This window comes from Mustela nigripes, chromosome 1, assembly GCF_022355385.1.
Source record: "Mustela nigripes isolate SB6536 chromosome 1, MUSNIG.SB6536, whole genome shotgun sequence".
NCBI lineage: Eukaryota > Metazoa > Chordata > Mammalia > Carnivora > Mustelidae > Mustela > Mustela nigripes.
Window position 1 is genome coordinate 118567011 of NC_081557.1, and position 21349 is coordinate 118588359.

At 38.1% G+C, this 21349-nt stretch overlaps 1 protein-coding gene across 2 annotated transcripts in view; it reads left to right on the forward strand.

Annotated features, from left to right (window-relative positions):
* The window catches only part of PINX1 (PIN2 (TERF1) interacting telomerase inhibitor 1), an 85159-nt gene that overhangs the window by 16415 nt on the left and 47395 nt on the right, over window positions 1-21349 (forward strand). For both annotated transcript variants that reach the window (XM_059372236.1, XM_059372227.1), the window contains exons 5-6: window positions 6850-6942; window positions 12997-13073. In XM_059372236.1, coding sequence (XP_059228219.1) covers window positions 6850-6942; window positions 12997-13073 — 170 coding nt within the window. The remainder of the gene's footprint in view (window positions 1-6849; window positions 6943-12996; window positions 13074-21349) is intronic.

Sequence of the window (21349 nt, forward strand, 5' to 3'; positions counted from 1 at the left end):
GGCTTGATCCTAGGACCCTGAGATCATGACCTGAGCTGAGGGCATACACTCAACCAACTGAGCAGCCACCTAGGCGCCCCTCCATGTTTTACTTTTTGAGTAACTGCCACACTGCTTTCCAAAGCAGCTACACCCTTTTACATTCCCACCAGCAGTGTATGAGGATTTTAATTTCTCTTCATCTTTGTCAACACTTGTTATTGTCTGTCTGTCTTATTTTAGCCATGCTAGCAGCTACAAAGTAATGTCTATGTGTGCTTTTGACTAGCATTTCCAGTCAGCTGAAGATGTTGGCCATTTTGTTGCATGTTTTTTGGTCATTTGTATGTCTTCTTAAGAGAAATAGCTATTCAGATCCTTCCTTTGTTCAATGTTTAATTGGGTTATGTGTTTTTAATGTTGTTAATTAAAATTTTTTTTATATATTCAAGTACCAGTTTCTTATCAGATATATGATTTGCAAATATTTTCTCCAATTGTGTGGGTTGTCTTTTCACTATCTCGATGTTGTTGTTTGAAGACTGAGGTTATAGAAATAGGTAAAAAGACATATTCCTTTCTCTGAAGAAACTTAAAATCTAGTGCAAAAGAAATGAGACAATTACCAAAATAAGTTGATCCCCCAACTTTTTCAGTTCCCAAATAATTGAGAAAGAGTAGCAAAGGCTTTGGGTGGTAAGGATTTTCTTTGAAAATTTATCTAAATCTCTTTGTTTCCTAAGCTTTTTCTTTCCTATCACATATTGCTAAGTTTGTATTATTGATGACTGTGGCTGGTTTCTAGCACACATAAGCTTGGATACTAAGTGTGCTATTGGGTCTAATAACAAAGTTAACACAGTTCAACAAAGTCTATAAAAAAGACTAGAAGACTGTAGAAGACTGTTATCCAGAATGTAGCTATGGAAGAGGAAAAGATGGGACATCAGAAACAGAAGTTTAGATGGAAGATAAACGAAGTTCGACACAAAGAAGAGAGAGAATGGGAAACAGGCAGTATCTAAGAGGATAAGGGCTGAAGACTGTCTAGAACTAGTGATAAAACAAGTCCACAGATTCAAGAAACCATAACATTGTAGCAGAACATCACATACACAGAGGCATGCACACAAAAGACAGAAGATTGTTAATGCAGCCAGAGAAAATATACTGATTATCTTCAAAGAAACAATAGTTATAAATGAAAGCAGAGTTCTTAACAGTGGAAACCAAAAGACATTAGGGTAATATATTAAGGGAAGTATAACTGTCAACCTAGAATTTTACACTCAGCAAATATGTTTTTCAAGAAAGTGGATAAGTTTTCAGACAAAGTTTTCAGAAAGTAAGTTTTCAGACAAAGCTTTACCACAAAGCTTTACCACAAGTAGACCTTCTATAAAGGAAATACTAAAGGATGCACTTCAGTCAGAAGGAAAGAATACTTACCAACTTCAGTATCCCCAACTTGAATTAACCCAAATATCTTTAAACAGTAGAATGGATAAGTGGAATGCTGTGTTTGTAAATGCAGAGAAATGAAGTATAGTTACATGCAAGAGTCCAAAGCAGGAGTTAGCAAACTTTTTCTGTAAAGAGCCAGAAAGAAATATTTTGTAGACCATAAGGGTCTCTCTCACAACTACTCAACTTGACTCTTGGAGTGTGAAGTCAACAATATATAATACATAAATAAATAGACATGGTTGTGTTCTTGTGGAATGTTATTTACAAAAACAAGTGGCAGGTCGGATTTGGCCCATAGGCTATTGGTTCTTCCGTGGTGTAGAGGGATCTCATTAATTTAATGTTGACTGAAAGAAGTGAAACATGAAGATAACATCCAGTATGATTCCACTTGCATAGAAGTTCAGAAGGCAGGCAAAAATCTTAGGTACCATACTGGGGTGGTCAAATTATTTTAAAACTCAAGGAAGTGATTACTATGAAAGTCACAATAGTGATTACCTTTGGGGAGAGGAAAGAGGTTGGGATTAAGAAGGGGCCCGTATGTAGCACACTTCTGGGGTGATATTAGGGTTCTGTTGCTGTTTTGTTTTTTTCTGGTTGGCAATTATATAAGTTATTTGTGAACATTATATTTTATGTACTTTCTGTGGCTCCCACCTCCCCAGAGTAAATGGTTAAACCAAATCAAGGGTGATTGTCACAAAAGTCAGGATCATAGTTGCCATTAGGACAATGGTTCTCATGCGGGGGCTATTTTGCCCCTCATGGGACATTTGGCAATGTCTGGAGACATTTTTGATTGTCAGAGCTGGGGAGATGTTACTTTTGTCTAGTGGAGACCAGAAATGCAGCAAACATCCTATAGTACACAGGAAAGCTATGCTCCTCCATCCCCCCAAAAATAATTATTCATCCTCAAATGTCAGTAGTTTGACATTTATCAACAGGGTTGAGAAACCCTGTTCTAGGCGGGAGGGACATAGATGCTGGATGCTTCTCGATACAGGCAGTGTTCTATTTTCTAATCCAGGAAGTGGTGGGTGGGGGCAGGGGGAGAGGTTGCTTTATAACTAACTATATAAACTTCAGATATTCCATATATATATGATATTTTTCTCAATAAAAGAAATCTAAAAATTACATGGGTCCCTCTCTGGTAGATTTAATTAAGTAATTTATAGCATATTAAACCTGTAGTGAAGGTTAACTAAAAAGTAATCTGAAGCAATTTGAATATCAGGGATCAACTTCTAACTTAATTAATATCTGGTGGTATATAAATGGCAATAATTTTTTCCTACACAGGTTCAATGACACAATTAGGGTGTCAGACAATCTTAAGCTGGCTTTGCATGATCATAGTCGTGGAGGCAGAAGCTTTTTAGTTAAGACTTTCTTTCTTAGAGGCATCCACAGTTCATTCTTAATGAGGGAAAATGAGTTGACTTCACACCTTGTTTGGTATCATAATTTTCTCTTTGATGTATTGGATTAGAGAAAACTCTGTAACTTCTTAGGTGATAGGGTCATCAAGAAATTATCAGCTTCAAGATTCCATATAGAAAGGAGCCATGAGATTCATTTGTGTAGGTACTAAAAAGAAAGCAGATTTTTGAGCAGTTTGCTTTTGAGATTTGACAGTGATAGCTAGAAAATTACTTTTTCTCTTTGACGGTATTACAATTACTCTTCTCTGAGAAATGTCAGCTGACCACAGTCGGTATAGTCAGGTCTTCATGATGTATTCCCGGAAGTACAGTCAGTGAAATGTTTAAGGTGTCCCCAGGGAACCCTGTATTATTTGTCAGGAAGGTAGTGAGTGCATAACAGCGTCCAAGTGGTAGTTCCTTGTCCTCATGATGCCCCCGCCTCAGGTTCATCCTTGCAGGCTGACTCTTGTGCATAAGACAAGTACAAGACCCCTGGAGAGTCACTGACCTGTAGATTAAGTTTACCTCGAGACCACTAGAGGGTGCTCATATCCTTGCAACAGGGATGGAGCAGCTCATCAAAACCAGACCTTGCTGTCACTCCCAATACGAAAAGCCTTTAGAATATTCCTTTAAGGGAAAACCTGACCAGGAAATGGACCTGGAGAACTAGTAGATTATTTTTCTGCCACGTCATCCTTGGTAAATACATTATGTCTTCATCCAAGTGTATTTTTGGTTGTATTACTTGTGTTAAAGCTGAAAAGCAGATGGCACAATAACCTAGTAACATATTTTTTCCAACATTATATTTTTAGCTCCTTAAGACTTTACAAATCTACACAGTATGCCTCTTAACTAAGCCGTTATTCCATACTGTCCTTTTCTTAGAATATCACAAAGATTCTAGAAATAATCCTCATTTTTTTTAATGGGATATAAAACTTAGTATATTTTTTAAAGTTTTCATTTTTAGGAATTATTTGACTAACTAGTCCTACCAGACTCAACTTTGCTTTTTGGTGGTTGTAGGAAATGTTTGTTACTTCCATCAGATATTTTGCCCTTTTTGATTTTAAAGATTTCTGAAAATAAATTGGGATGCCGATCTCCTTTTTAGGACAGGTATCTTCAAGGGTTTTTTGGTATATATTTTGAAAACCAGTATACCCTCTCACATTTTTTAGAGCGACATCTGTAAGATTTTTTAATCATAGCTTTAAGTAGTTGCAAAGGATATAATTTCTGGTGTATTGGGAATATTGTTATATTTCTAAATATGGGACAACGGATATCAAATTGCTCTGGTATTTAATAGTTAGAACTATTATATTTTGTAGTTCCCTTTCTTCTGAAACAGATACTGCATAGCATTTATACCCCATAGCATTTTATGTTAACATGTCCTTTTTTGCTTAAACTTTTTAGAATTCATCATCCTATCCTATTTCTCTGCCCCCAAACAAATACATATTAAATTTTTGGTTTATTTCTAGTAACCCCAAGGTTTTAGGTGTAAATATTTTTCCTGTGGATTGCGTTGTCATTCTATCAGTAGATTACAGTTAGTAAAACTGGGAAACGTGTTATAAATTTTGGTTACTATTATTACGCTAAAAGTTTTTTGGAAGTATACCTCTGGATGAGACATTGGTGTGGCGTGGAGCTGGTTTTGCTGCTTTGATTAAAGGGCGCTTCTTAGTACCTTGGCTTGTGCCTTATTTATCTCTGGTAAGAGAAGAGTTGTGCCTCTCTCATAAAGTGAGGGAAGGACACCTGGGAGAAATGGAGAAGGAGAGCCAGATTACTGCATCCACTCAGAACCAGAGCAGTTTTTGGAAAGAATGCATAGGGACTAGTAGATAAAGACTGATTTCCCCTTAGATTTGTTTATGCTCCACGTACTGTGGGAAGTCTGTGTCATCAGCAGATGGGAAAGCTCCCCTGGAGATGTATAACATCCTCTGAAGTGCAAGAGCAGCTCTGTTGGGGACACAGTAGTAGGTAAGAATGTGGACTATCACTCATATCCACCTGGCTTTGGATCCCTTCATAGTCACCTCCTAGATGTGCCTTATTTAATCCCTCTGTACTTCAGGGTCCATTTGTGAAGTAAGTTTAATCATCATGGCAGCTACTTTGTAGGGTGATTGTAAAATGAAATACAAGACTCCATAGAAAGCTCTTAGTTTAGTGCTTCCTGTTTAATAAGTCTTCAGTTGATAATAGCTATTATCTAAGCTATTATCTAAGCACTTTGTAAGTGATTTGTGTTTGGAACATCAAAACTGAGAATATTATGTACCTTGAGAAGTGTTTGACCTCCAAAAGATGAGAAAAATTTACTTGGGGGATATCTGAAAAAAAAAAACCAGGCACTTCTTGAGAAGTGCAGAAGAGAAGTTTTCAGGTTGATGATATAATTAACTCTCAATGTAGAGATTGTCTGAAACCTTGAAACATCTGTCTTTATATCCTTTGGAGCCTTACTTTATAATCCATACTTTATTTTTAAAATTGCTAATTTACGAAAAGGATTACAGCTAACTAACATAACATGTTTATTGGACATGTGTTCGCTTTGCTCTGGTATCAGGTGAAAATTTCCTTTCCCTTCTCTAACTTCATATCTGTAGTTTTTTATAACATAAATATAGGAAAATTCAGGCTCTTTTTCCCAATGATGTTCTGTTTCCATGATATTCTGCTGCCTGACCTCCTCACATAGATAAGATGAGAGAATATGGACAGCTAGTGACTATCCTATAATGACTCTAACCCCAGATTTACTCTGATATTTTAGGCAAGGGACTATTTTAGGCAAGGGACTACTTTAGGCAAGGCTCACATTTTTCTCTTTTATCAAAGGAATAAACAGCTTATTCCTCGATGATTTATTTTTGTTATTTTTGTCCTTGAGGTGAGTCTCCTCGGGAAATCTGCTGTTTGAGGTGATGGCTCAGTGCCAGCTCTGCTTCTTCACACTACCTGATTATCATTTCTGCTCTGTTTTTTGATTATCACTTAACCTTCCTATATTGGCTTTTTAAAAGAACTTTTTATTTTGAGACAATTATAGATGTAAAGGAAATTGAAAAAATAGTACTACAAAGAGTCCTAAGTACCATTCACCCACTTTTCCCCGGTGGTGACATCTAATATAGCTATAAAATAACATCAAAACCAGGACACTTGTGTAGACTGTTGATTCAGAACACAGACCTTATTAACGTTTCACCATTTTTTTCAGCCGCCTTGCATGTGTGTGTGTGTGTGTGTGTGTGTGTGTGTGTGTGTGTATGTTTGTAGTTCAATGGAATTTTATCACGTGTATAAAATCATGTAATTACCATCGCACTTAAGATACAGGATTGTTTCATTACTACAGAAGAGCTGCCTCTTGCTGCCTCTTCATACTCACGCTCCGCTTTCAACACTTCCCTTTCATCCCTGTCCCCTGGAAACCGTTAATGTTTTCTCTAACTGTATAGTTTTGTCACTTTTGAGGATGTTATATAATTGGAGCATATCTTGTGCAGATTGACCTTTATCACTAAGTACAATGCCCTCGAGAACCATCCAAGTTATTCTTTTTTATTGTGGAGTAGTGTTTCAGTATAAGGATATACCAGACTTTGCTTAGCCATTCACCCATTGAAGGAATTCCAGGTTATTTCCAGTATTTTACTATAATAAATAAGGCCACTATTACATTCATATGTAGGTTTTGTGTGAACACAAATTTTTGGTTCTCTTCCTCGAGGATTTTACAAATTCTGTGTGAATGGTCTTGCCTGATTCATAGTACACAGTTTAAGAAGAATATATCTAATCATTTGATTTGGGTTCAATAATAAATGATAGGGCTCCTAAAGATTTCATTTAAATCAGACCTTGTATTTGTAAGAGAATAAATGAGGATGGATTACAGAGAGAGAGTTTAATGTATGCTTTTTATTCTATTTTTAAGACTCCTCAGACAACAAAGAAAAGAAGACTTTCAGCCTTGAAGAAAAGTCTAAAATCTCCAAAAACCGTGTTCACTATATGAAATTCACAAAAGGTAAAATTAAGCATTTCTTTATTTGTTGCTGAAATCCCTATGTTCACACTAGGTTTCTTAAAGGATTTTTAGCTTTCAGCAACATTATTTCTTGTTTTATATGCAAAATGGACAAGTATGGATGGCCTGACTGGTTTGACCTAAAGCAGTGCTCAAGTTTCAACATTTATTGTGAATCACCTAGAGATCTGTTTAAAGTGCAGATTCATTAGCTCTGAGTTAGGACCTCACATTCGACTTTAGACTATGTGCAAGTCCTTTGACAAAGCTGGAAGTGGGAGTCAGTCTGCTGTGTAGAGGAGAAAAGAGACTTTATGTGGCTAGGTCAGAAAATAATTTTAATTTGTTGCTCAACATTTTTGGTTACATTTCTTGTTTTTGAGAAAAGTCTTACTTACAAGTCTTACTCCCAAACTGAGTTGCATTATTCCAAACCATTTTGGCATTGAATGGAGTGTTAACATAGGCATTCCATGGTCATTACAAAGTGGCTTTAGAAAATGTATCTGAGAACTGGGTAGTGAGTGTGTCCTAATGTCCTCCATCATCTCCTCCCCCTCCCTTCCCAGTACTGCCGCAAATTGCAAGTGCAGTTGTACAGTGTAACCACGAGGTGGCAGTCTTGTATTGGTAAGAAACAATTTAACTAGCCTTCAACTCCCCCAAGTATTTTCCCGTAGAACAATATTGTGCATTAAGTACACTTTCCAGATACAAAAGCCTATTTATTATCTACTGTACTTAAGGTATAAATGTGAATGTAATACTGTTGTGCTAGTCTAGTTACCATATGATGGCTCTTCCTATGGGAGATTGGATGTACCTTTCTACCTGCTGGGAAACACAAATCCCTTTGCTTTAGTCTAGTAGGCATGATTGGGAATTCCCTGACTCCTAGAAGTTGAATAGCAGTGGGAGCTAGAATTTCCACTACTCTAGCTATTAATGGTGGTTCTCATTTGGGGGTAGAACCCAGAAAGGTGGATCTGGCTTTGATTTAAGTGGGAGCCTGTGGCAGAGCTAAATGGAGTCAGTAGCTGAATACCTTCAGGAATGTGTACAAGGAGAGACGGATGCTTCCTGCTTCTTTCTCCCAGCTGGTGTGGTTTTTCTGTGGCTCTTCGTGTTATGCCCTCTTTTCTCAAGCTAGAACCTTCTTTGTTGTTTTCCTATATGGTCTCTAATCAGGATTTGTCTCCACTCCTGACCTGCTGCAGAACAGAAGATAGTCCCTCCTGGCTCCTCAGTCATTCTGAGGGGAGGCTAAATTGCCACTTTATAACCAGTCTTTTTTCATTAAAACCTAAAGGAACAAATTGATGACATTAAAAAATGGCTTTTAGATGGTAGGGCAGCCTTTGAAACTTTCAAGTTAGCAAATCTAGTTTTTCTTTAGTGCCTAACTACACGCATGATTTCACCTAAACCATTTCCTGCGGCCGGGATAAACCTCTGTAATCTACTTTAATCTGATGGATGGCTGGGAGTATCTGCTTTCTATTTCTAGTTAAGCCACTCCTCTGCCAGGTGATCCTATCAACCTGCTTGGTATGTTGTGCCTTCAATTTCTTGGAATGAGGTTTGCTGATTTCTTAGTATTAGCCTTGCTTGTGGAGAAGGGGGCTTTGGTATACAGGGAAGAGGGCTCAAGATATATTGTCAGGAAGGAAGCAGAGGAGATTGAGTGGGAAAATAGAGGAAATGCAGGTTGGGAATGAGTAGAAAAGGTGGGAAAAAGAGGCAGAAATCCAGGTAACGAAGAAAGTCATTATTTACTATCCATCTTAACAAGCCATGATGAACGCATATCTTAAAGTTCTTTCATTTAATAAAAGAAGTCTTTCCATGTAGAGCATTCACATCCCTGGATGTGAATGATAAACTCTGAGTCATCTCTAAGGTGGAGGATCTTAGATCACAGGGATCCTGGGTGCTGCATTACCATCTCGCACAGATCACTTTAGCACTGACCTTCTTCCAGATTCCTCTTCCACTGTTAAACATGAGGATAGATTTTTAAGTCATTATTGAGTTCTAAAGTAGGTTGCATTTTATGACTTTTCAGAAATGACCCATTTTATGGAACTTTTGATTGTTCAGCATAATGTTTGATAAGCTCTTTAGCCCTCGGTAGGCTCTTAGTGAACATAACTAATTCACTTATTCAATGAGGATGATTCATGCTTTAACTCCTGCCTGTGATCCAGAGACTAAAACATGGGAAGATGACATTTTACATAGCTTGGTGGGAAGAGTGAGGACAAAAATTTGACTTTAAAAGTGTGAGATTCCGGTAGCAAATAGCATTATATAAAAATTTGCTACTGCCTAAATGTTGGCTATATCATTTTCATTGAGATACATACTTACTCCTTTCTAGAGTCCCAAACTTGTGATTTGAATTTGAAATAACTTATTTTCTAATTCAAAAGTTTGTATCATCCATGTTTATTTAAAAGCCTAACTTCCATGCAGTTTCTTGCAATTCAAAAACTGTTTTTTGAGGCGCATCTGTGGAGAGGAAAAAATCAAACTCTACAAAAACATTTTTAAAGTTTTTCACCTACACAGTGCAGAGTTATCATAAGAGTATTGCTTTCTTCCGCCCCTCAGTTAGGCAGTGGGTGGAAGAAATAAGGGGGTACGAACTGTGGTTGTGCAGCTTCATCCTAGTGATTTTACTCAGGCTTCTTACTCCCATGACCGTTGGCTTTTTTTTTTTTTTTAATATTTATTTATTTATTTGACAGGCAGAGATCACAAGTAGGCAGAGAGGCAGGCAGAGAGAGAGAGGAGGAAGCAGGCTCCCTGCTAAGCAGAGAACCCGATGCGGGACTCCATCCCAGGACTCCGAGATCATGACCCGAGCGGAAGGCAGCGGCTTAACCCACTGAGCCACCCAGGTGCCCCGGCAGTATTTGCTTCTTAAACGAGGAAACTGCCTGGACAGCACATGTCCTGGTGGCTGGCTCCCTAGGCTGGATGCACAGACTGTATTACTTTTAGTACATTCCCCCATAAACCCTGCCCCCCCATGGCAAGAGACTCTGCTAGTGATGGGTGTCTAGTTTCCTCTTTGGATTCTTTTGCCGTTTAAATCTAAATTAGCACCAGTGCAGGCTGTGAAAAAATTCTGGCTGTCTTATTGGTTGTGAGGGTCTCACTTATTTTAAACCCCACTGTAAGTCCTGCAGCTTGCCTGGTGCTCTGACATCACCTTTCATTGCCACCACCATAATCTTCTGTTCCCAGCTTATTATTGGTCCCATGTATTTTTGTTAAAAACAAAAATCAAGATACAGTATGTGTTGTATTCTTCATGACTGGTGATCTGCAAATGAATTTTCCAAGTAAATGAGGCTAACTACATACACCTGAAGTGGGTTGTGGTGTTTTTTTTGTTTGTTTGTTTTGTTTTTTTAATTATAACAAAACCTATTTCACCTACCATGCATTTCCTGGCCCTTACCCCTTTACTCTGAGTAGAAAGCTCAGGGTTTTTTTTTTCAGGCTTTGTTTTAATATGGTGCTATAATACCGTATTTTCCCGAGAACTTGTTGGGTTCTATAAGACTTTTGCCCTTAAATTAAGAAGTTCCAGATCTCTGTGCTTCTTAAATTCTTATTTTTTGTAATTTTATTTGCTTCGCATGTGGACTTCTCGGCATCATGGTTATATCTGGCCACAGTGGTAACCTTCCTCCTTTCCTTTGCCACTCTGATGGACTGGATAATCATGACTGTTAGAAAAATAGCTAAAACGATCTTAAAGAACTCTTCTCTGAAAGTACCTACTTATCCTTTTATGGACATAGTTACATCAGCTTGGCTACTGGAAGCCATGTTATGGCCAATGGAAGACTGAAAGGTAGATGAACCAAACCCAGACAGATAACGTAAGTTCTTATTCTGTTGAGCTTTTGATTGTCATTTTCCCTAACATCTAAATTTTTAACCAGTATTTGCTGTCATTTGACCTTAATTTAGAACTGAAACCAGTAAGCTTTCAAACTCAGTTTTAGTATTTATATATTTTATTCAAAAGTGGCCATGATTTTATAAAATTCATAAACTATTCAACCAGGATCACTAACTAACAACTGTTTCAGTACCAATTCTATCTTCACATTTTGATCTATCTTTAAGCTCCTTTCTATTGGTCTCTGACTCTTAATTCTTCTCTGTGTTTTGTTTTCCAGATCAAATCCAGAGCAAGGCCTGTAACAATCCTGGTTTCTACACTTACTTAAGTGAACTTTGCTAAAGGATAAAAATTTCTGATATAAGAACCTATCACCAAAACTTTAGAAACACTTGCATCTTCTTTGGTACAGCTTACTGTCTCTACCAGCTTGGCAGTTTTTCCTGTAATGTTTAGATTTGTTTTCAATCTCTGCACGTTCATAGTTTGACATCTGTCCTAGAATTGCGATCTTGCATGTACCCTCCCTTCCTAAATCCCTCCAGCATTCCTTTTAATAGAGTTGCCGTAAAAGATCTTAATTTGCATTTCTTTGAGGGTATCTGTTCCATTCCAGAAGACAGGTTAGGGAAAGATGGCCGATACATATTTTGAACTAAGCATAACTCCTTTTTCTGAAATAGGAACTGCCATCCTGAATGTGCTCAGCAGTACAAAATGGGTTATGCTGATGACAAAGCTAAGAATAGATCTCTAGACCTCCTAAGGGTTTTCCCACTTCTCCCCACCATGGCCAATTTTATTCCCCACTTTTCAGGTTCATTTTCTGAGTTCCTATGTGAGATATGTTTCATTTTGTTCTTGAGGAAATTTCTTTTAGGATCTGTTGTCTGGGTCTGCTTAATAATCAGAAACAGGAAAGCTTTGTTTCTAGCTCAGGGAGAAAGGAGAGAGTAGCACAGAGCCACAGAAGACCATGTCCCTGATAGAAACAGATCATACTGATTGGACCATTGAATCTAGTACTGTTGCCTATGAAGCTGGTTATGGTGCCACACTTTGCATTAAATCTAAGAGTGTTTTGTTTTTTAATTTCATGGAGTCACTGAGTAATATCATATTTGAATGCCCCAGTGATAGTCAGTGAACTAGAACCTTCTGGGTCATGCCATTACTTTGCCAAGTAAGTTTGCTACAGGAAACTAAGAAGACAAGTGAGTCTGTAACATTGGAACTTAGGCTTCCTACTCAGAACACACATTCCTGTGTCTGACCCAGAGCCTCACTCCCCCAGAGCCTCAAGACTTTACATGTAGCAGTTACTTTTTAAAATGCATTTACCATGTGGTTGATAAATGGGAATAGATTTGGTTGATTGCTCACAGAGTATTATTGGTAGAAGTGGAAATTCCAAAGAAGTGAATTTTAAATTAGTTGGTTTGTGGGTTTGAAATTAAGTGAAAGAGTTCAGTGTTTTTAATAAGAATTGTAGATCCTTTGGATAGTGCTTTGCCAGCAGCCATTAAATTTCCTGCTCTTACTATATATCCTTTTACTTACAGATGGTAGAGCTGTAATAGTAAAAAACATTTTAGAGAGAAAAATCTGAAATCCTTTCATCCTAATATAGTTATTTGCATATATCTTAAATTTTCATTCATTCAGTTAATGAGTGTGCCCTCATTCATGTGTGTTTTGAAAGCTATGTAGCTAGCAGTGTTTTTGTCTGCATTTCATAATCCTAAGTAACTCACGTCTCCTTAGAATAAATGATAATTCTTTTATAAATGGGGAACCCAGAGACCCAGATATTATACCTTGAAGTCATACTAGTAGAAGAGCTTGCTTTAAAATTATTTCCCTTTCGTGTTACATGCTCTTAGTTGCTTCTACAAATAAGAGAATGTCAGGGGTTCTGCTTCTAAAACACTTGATTTATAAGGGATTTTTTTAATTAATTTTATGTTTAATTAAGGGGTTGTAGTCTGTGAAAGGGAGACAGAAAGTCAGTAGCTTACAAAATTGTTTCTTTTCCAAAACCCATTTTGCTTTCAGGATTGTCATAGTTTATATTGATGCTCCTTATTTTAGAAAGAATGGTATTACTGAAAGACATCATGTTGTTTTTCTAGGGAAGGATCTATCGTCTCGGAGCAAAACAGATCTTGACTGCATTTTTGGGAAAAGACAGAGTAAGAAGACTCCTGAGGTATTAAGCCACATACAGTTGATATATGTTCTGTTTCAACACCACTTGATTTTTTGCGATGTGTAGAACTATTTATATCTATTACTGGTAGTACTTTTTAGATAAACCTACCAAAAAAAACTTTGAGAGGCTTTATACAAAGACTAAGTATGATCCTTTTAATAATAATAGTTGGAAGATAATATGCTTTACAAGGATTCTGAGAAAGAATATGTGTTACCTGCTTTTTCCCTTGTGTGGGACTGGAATAAACTTGGGAGGAATGCCTTTGCTGGTATACTCAAAGGGAAAAATGTCTCTCCCGTGCCAGAAGAGAGGGTAGTTGCTTGCATCGGTTTTGTTTGCTCTGCTTGGACTGTATAATTGTTTGGGCTAATGGCTTGGGGAGGAACAGTATCATGTATGTAGTCCTATTCTGGTCTGTTCCCTTTAAAAAGCATTTTGAAAGTTGCGTCATCATGGAGAATCTGTAAGGCATTTGGTTTTGTATTTCCTCCATTGTACAATGTTTATTTCAAAACTAGATAGGAGTAGGGTGACTAAACTGTACCCTAAAGGGAATGAGTCCATAATTCAGAGTCTTCATTAGGTCATTGGACTGTGTAATACAGCAAAAAGTTTTTTGTGCCATTTCCAAAGTAAGAGACAGTTCTGGGCTTGGATGTCAAAACTGAAGTTTTGAAATATGGGTTTCTGGAGATAAAGGGATAATAATTTAAAATTGATGTTGTCTCCAAAAATCTGTAATATGGTTGCTATAACTATTACTCAACTAATCCGATATGTCCTCCTTATAGTTTCTTTATTGGCTCCTAGCCAAGGCCCTTGATGACGATAGAACAAAAAAAACTTGTGTCATTTATTTCTGATATTTCTCCAGAGCTACGGGAATTTTTCCAGGGCAGTAGCTGTTTGTTACTTAATATTATTTTCAAAGGCTATACTTATTAGAGATTGTGCTTGGTGATTTCCTCTGCGGTTTGGGAGAAAATTCCATCTTTCAGCACTTTTTCTGCCCCTGCACCTTCAGTGGTAAAGACTGAGGATGCAGGCCTGGGCACCATTGGCTCACCGAGGGGTGGTGTCTGTAGGTCTCTGCTGAGTCATGTCAAAAGCAGGTGGGTCATTAGGGAGGAGGTGTTCTGACATCAGGCCACACTGGATGCTGCATTCATGGAGAGGCTGTTGGAAGAGCTGAGGATCATCAGACAACGCTACTTCTGGTTACACCTCTCCCCTTCAGTGGTTACTGCGTGACCTGGATTGGATCAGGCCCTCTGCCTTGTTCACTCTGGACTTTGCATCTGTGTTACCTGAGTGTTTCTCTTGAGTCACTCTCCTTTGATCATCCTCAGTAATTTCAGTATCCTCAAGGATGTTCTATCACCTCCACTCTGCCCTAGCTACCCTCTCCATTGGCCACATCTTGCACCTTTGCATCAGCCCCATGGTCCATACTGGATTTCTGATGATAACCTTACTGTTCCAGCTCTCTCACTCTTGCATTCCCACTGTGCTGGCATTTCCAAATCCTTGCATTCTTGGGTTACTTGACCCTTTTTTTTCTCCCTTCTGCCAGCCCCTACTGCCTGCGACCCTGGTCTTTTCTAGTACTCTCTTTGAAATTTTACAGTTGAACAGATGAGGGAAGGAAGTATTATTTATGGGCTTTTGGTAGAACTTTAAAAGAACTTAAGTGGGGCACCTGGGTGGCTCAGTGGGTTAAGCCTCTGCCTTCGGCTCAGGTCATGATCTCAGTGTCCTGGGATCGAGCCCCACATCGGGCATTCTGCTCGGCGGGGAGCCTGATTCCCCCCCTCTCTCTGCCTGCCTCTCTGCCTGCCTCTCTGCCTACTTGTGCTCTCTCTGTGTGTCAAATAAATTAAAAAAAAAAAAAAAAGAACTTAAGTGGTAAGCACAGGAAAGCTTTTTGTTTCAGGAGATTAGAGGTTTCTAATCTTCTGACAGATGTCTGTCAGTAAGTCCTGATGTTAGGTGCCATGAAACTTTTCAACACTATCCAGCACCTCTTGGCTTTTTGGTGGTGTAGTCATTCATGACCATGTTGCTGTGAGCCTGTACTTGAGGAGCTTTGGAAATAATTCCCTGGTACTAGCCCAGGGAAAGTCTATTTCAGTGTAGTTGGTGTGGAGAAGACCAGCCTTAATATAATACTGTGTTTTGTTGTTTAAGATATATATCCAGGCACTTCTTAATCTCTCACTCTAGCTTAAGGTTTTCCTCTTGTAGATGCATTTGAAATCCTGATTGTTTGGTGAGGCAGTGTTAGATCAGGGTGCAGTGTGTGGTCTGTAGCAGTGGTTCTCAGCAGCACTTCCACTCAGTCACTTAAGGAGCTTTAAGAAAAATGCTAATGCCAGGGTGCCAGCCCAGCTCAGTTAAATCCAAATTTGGATTCAGGGTCCAGTAATAGGTATTAAGAAGAGAAGAATAAAAATACTTTTAATTTAAAATAAAACTTACCCAGATGACTTGGGTGACTATTAGGAGTGAGGATTGAGAGCTACTAGTGGAACCCCTGTTATGTAACATTTGGGAGAGCTTCTGGCTTTAGGGTTACGAATACTGCCTAGGACAGAGCTCTGAAATCTTAATACGTACTCAGATCATCTGGAAATTGTGTTAAACTGCAGATTCCAGTTCTGGAGGTTAGGGTAGGGCTTAAGAGCCTATGTTTCTGAGAAGCTCTCAGGTGTTGCTAATGCTGCTGGTCACATTGCTGCATGCCCTGCATAAGTCGACAGGGCCTCTGTGGTATTTTACATCTAATACATAGCTACACGTATATATAAGATGGGAGGGTATTAAAACCTAATCACATTTTTAAGACACCAAGGGAAAAAATATTACTGTAAAGCAGAGTCACTTTTTTTTTTTTAGTTTTTATTTTAATTCCAGTTAGTATACAGTGTCCTAGCAGTTTCAGGTGTACAATATAGTGATTTAACACTTCCATACAATACCTGGTGCTTATCATAAAGGCAGTCCTTGATCCCCATCACCTGTTTCACCCATCTACCCCCACACCCCTGTCCTGGTGCTCATCAGTTTGTTCTCTGTAGTTGAGAGGCTGTTTCTTAGTTTATTTCTCTCTGTAAAGCAGAGTCACTTTTAAATTTGTTTTTAGATGTGTGTCGATTTTCACATAGAGAGTTAGCTCTTAGAGGCACACCTGTACCTTCCCTGAATAAATTGTTGCTCTGAAACCTTATCGTGTTAGTTACAACAGTCCTTATAGCCAAGGGCAGGAGGCCTTTGATCAGATTTGTTTGAAAATACAACCTCTTTTGGCTCCTGGTTGCAGTTGGAAGGAGTATCACTTTGTTTTTACTCCCTTGACCCCCATAGCAACATTGGCCTGAATTTGTATTTGGCATTGCCAAGGTAAAGGTGCTGCTGGAGGTCAGATACCTGAAAAATCTTAGACATCATGGTAGTATTGAATGTTAGCATAGTAATTCTCTGTGGGTGCTCTGGATAAGGTGCTGATATTGATCTTGTCTTTGCATCGAGATTTCAAGAACCTTGGACATTGACCACATCTAGTTTGGCTGATATCCTACCTCTCAAGTTAAAGCTGAACTTAACTAATTTCTACAACCCCTGACTGTTGTAATGACAGAAAAGAAACTACAACCTTATAAAGCATCTGTGTGCCAGACACGGTGCTGGCCACTTCAGATAGTATTTCATTTGTCCCCAACAGTCCTGTGAAGGAGGCATTATCACCTTTTTAGCAGTGAGGGAACCAGTGCTCAGAAGGATTTGTTACAGAGGTCCAAGGTGGCACAAATGGGATTTAAATCCAGGTCCCTCTGACTCCAGAGTCATTGTCCTTTCCCCTGTACCATAGGTCAACTTTCTTGCAAATAAATAAATAAATTTCTACATTTAAATGATTTTAGTTATGCCTTAGAAGTTTTCTTTGAGATTTTGTCAAAGGCATAAGTAGTTAATATTTTATCATCACTTTGTGGGAAACTGGTTGACTTTTATATTTCATTTTGCTGAAAATAGTGGTTCAGCTTTCAAAATCACTACCTTGCCTTCAGGCAGAACTGAACTCTGATAGGTTCAGGAAGCAGATTACAAATGCCTGGGCCAGCTTTGGGAACAATTTTATTTTGCTGTTAGAACTGAATTAAGAAAGACTTAGCTTGAGTTTCTGAAGCATAGATGATGTGTTAACGTGTGCATTTTCTAGTCTCATATGATTTGAAGAATCTGAATACGTTTATACCCAATAGCTGCAGCCCTTGATTAATAACAGATTTTTTTGACCTTTTTTTGCTTTAAATCTTTTTATTTTGATGTAATTACAGATGTATAGGAAGTTGCAAAAATAGTTCAGAGAGGTTGCTTGTACCCTTCACCCAGTTATCCCAGTAGTTACAACTGACATAACTATCACACAAGATGAAAGCCAAGAAATTGACACTGGTAGCAATCCTGTGTAGTTCTGTGCCACTTTATGACATTTGTGGATTCTATAACCACAGTCTTAGTTAATTACAGAACTGTATCTTCAACACAAGCATTTCCCTCATACTACCTCAGTTATAGTCACCCCCTCCCCCACACCGTCCCTGACCTCAGCAGATGCTGCTATCAGAATTGTCTAATTCAAAATTGAATATTATATGTATGAACCACTTGATCTCGCATAGTTAAATGCTGAGTCAGCTCACATCAGTAATGATCAATACCAAGGTTTTAAGGCCTGATCATAGTTTCCATGATCTACCTTGGGCACTTAATGCCTGCTAGATTTTATGTCTTCTGCTGGGTTTTATGTCTTTTATCTTACAGATCTTTAGAAAATGCCTTGTAAAAATCAGACTGTTTGATGTTTTTCAAGTCCAGATACAACGATTAAGTCATTTACTTTAGAAATTTCAGAAGTATATGAAACTGTAAAGTGATGTGTATGTATAAAGTGATGTAATTACCATGTGTCAGTATAGGAGAGCTCCTTGGGCAGTATGTCAGGGTACATTCATTATAGTGAGTTAGTAAACTCCTCTAAATTGCATGCAGAATTTGTGGGTATATGTATATGTAGATATGGATATATAAGTCCAACACTTGTATCAGATTTTCCAGAGAGTTCTTCTGAAAATAATCATTAAAATCTAGGACTGTGCTAAGTAAATAAAAAAACAAAAATATAAATATAAACATGAATATAAAAAAATAAGGGTCACCTGGATGGCCTAGTCATTAAGCTTCTGCCTTCTGCTCAGGTTATGATCCCAGAGTCCTGGGATGGAGCCCCATGTTAGGCTCCCAGCTCAGTGGAGGAGCCTGCTTCTCCCTCTCCCATTTCCCCTACTTATGTTCCCTCTCTAGCTGTCTCTCTGTGAAATAAATAAATAAATCTTAAAAAATATTAATAAAAATAAAAATAAATCTCTTCCTTAAAAAATCACTTAAAATGGAAATTTTCTTTGTGAGGGTAGTAGGAGGGAACTTTGTATTTTGGAGAGGAACAGAGCCTTCCTGTCTCTAGGAACTATTCTCTGACTTTCTTGGTGCTCAGTATTTTCTCCAGCTACAGAGACTATCTGGAGGCACTGGTGCTATCTGAATCTGGCTATCTGAATCTGGCTATTCAGAACTAAATAGTGCTTAAATAGTGAAAGATAATCACAAACTACCAATTACTCAGAAAACTTTTAACACACTGCTCTGTATGGGAATGGTTGGTTGTACATTTTTAATTTCCAAGTCCTTCATTTCCTTTCCCCATCATCTTTGTACTAAGAAGACAATAACTCTGGATTGGAGTTCACCTAAATTGGAGATGTATGCACTTTCTGTGGAGACAAAGAAATGATCGAACATATTGAACTGAAATTACTAGGGCCCCCGAGACCTGCAGCAGGTACTTGTGCTGGCCAGTGCCTGTCAGGAGTTATAGATACGCTAGTGTATGTATGTGTATCTTTTCTCACTTGGTGTGCAAGTTGGAATTGGAGACACTGAAAAACAAATTCCATTAGTTCCTATCTTACTGAACTTCCTGATACTCCTTTTTTTTTTTCCTTCTTTCATTTTTTTCCCTCCCCCCACTTTTGCAGTTTCCTTCCTCTATCCAGCTTGTTTCCTGATTCAGCCTTATCACTAGAGAAAATACTCCTAAACCATATCAAGGACTGAGACTGTTACCAGCATTCCTACTTTGTTTCTCTCAAGAGCAGGTTTCTGACATAGGCTCTTGGCAAAATAATTGTCAATTTCTTCACCTCTGTAACATGATTGAATTAGAAACTTTGTATTTCTTATATGCTCTTAAATACCCCAGTTAATGATTACTTTGCTTGAATAACCTGAGGGCTTTTGCTTTTTGAACCAAAACATGATTTATGTTCCTTTCTTGTCAGTTACCATGAATCTCCTTTCTTTTCCATTTCTGACTGATTGTCAAATCTGAACCTACACTTCCAAGCAGATCCTTCTCTTTTGGCTAGTTGAGTTCATGGGATATTTTGACCATTGTTTTAGCTCTATAAACTGCCCTTATTTTTTTTTTTAAAGTTATAACTTTTTTTTTTTTTTAAGATTTTATTTATTTATTTGACAGAGATCACAAGCAGGCAGAGAGGCAGGCAGAGAGAGAGGAGGAAGCAGGCTCCCTGCTGAGCAGAGAGCCTGATGTGGGGCTCGATCCCAGGACCCTGGGATTATGACCTGAGCCGAAGGCAGCGGCTTAACCCACTGAGCCACCCAGGCGCCCCCAGTTATAACTTTATTAATGGTATCAAAAATATACACTCTATAGAACTAAATGTATTTTCTGAAATGCCAAATAGAATATCATTACATAAAATATGGTTTTATTAGTACAGTGAAGTATTATATAACTTTTAAAATCTAAACTGCCCTTATTACCTCATAAGGGAAGATCACTGGGAAAAGAAGAGTCCTTTTTTAAAATTTTTGCTTGAAATGCCCTTGAATTAAAGCTACTCCTCCTTTGTTCCAAATGTTCATGTTAATAACCTATATTCATGAATTAGGTTGAGTTTTGTAAATGGTTTACCGGATGTGAACTCTTAAATTTAAACCTCTGCCCCTTCCTACAGCCTCTGTCACTCTGCCTCCCCTTTCTTACCTCAGATCTGGACATCAGGATTCAAAAGCTATGCAGCTTTGCATACCAGCCTAGTATTTGCTAAAGCAGTCTTCTAATGAAGAACCATTTAGTTAGAGATAAATTTAAACTAAGCCCACAAACAAGCCAAATAATATATTGAATTAGGACTAAAGTTTGGGGGTTTTTTTGCCAGCTCTGATGACTTCCATAATTCTCATCATCATTTTGACCACTGATAACAGGATCAAGATTCAAAATAATCTCCCTAAGCTGGAAAACGCTTTATTTAACCAAAACTAAATAGATGAAATTTTATGAAGATGGTAAAGTCTCATTTAATCCTGGAAAGATCTCATTTGATAGCAGTTAGATGAGAATTAATTTAGAGGCAAGGATTTGTAACCTGACCTCAGCTTTATATAAGCCAGAGTATCTAAGTATGGCAGCTATCCTACATACAGGCCTGGGATGTATCAGAACGCTTGTGCCTGCATGCTGAAGGCAACAGGTGTTTTGCTCATTTTCTGCAGCGGTGACTGTATTTGAACTATTCTTTGAGGCCTGGGTACCGTATTTTAAGAGTGTGTTCAGAGATGGGCACTGGGAATGAAAGTTATCTGGAGGTGCAGGTTATATATAAGAACTAGCAGATTGGCAATTCACTGGGTGTTGTACACAAACAATGAATTTGGGAACACTGCATCAAAACCTAATGATGTATTATATGGTGACTAAAATAATACAATCAGAAGAAGAAGAAAAAAAAAAAAAAAACCCTGCCTTGCCTAAAGAGAAATCCTGACTTTGAATGTCCAGATGGTTTTACCAATATTCTTTAAAAAAAAAAGAACAGATTTGTTTGTTATGGTTTGTAAGAAATAACTAGTACTGATGGATGAAATATGTGGAAAGGTTCCCAAGCCTGTGAAGAGAAAGAGGTCCAGGCCAACCCATTGCTATGCCAGCTCTAATCACTTTTTGATCACAGCCACATTAGGGAAACCTGGGGCCAGAGCCCCACGCTGCCATGCTCTTTCTTAAATTGCTGACCCACAGAAGTAGTGTGTGATAATGGAAGGATTGTTGTTTTAGGCTGCTAAGTTTTGCAGTGGTTTGTTACCTAGATAGCTGAAATGGCCCTCTAAGGAGCTGTCATTCT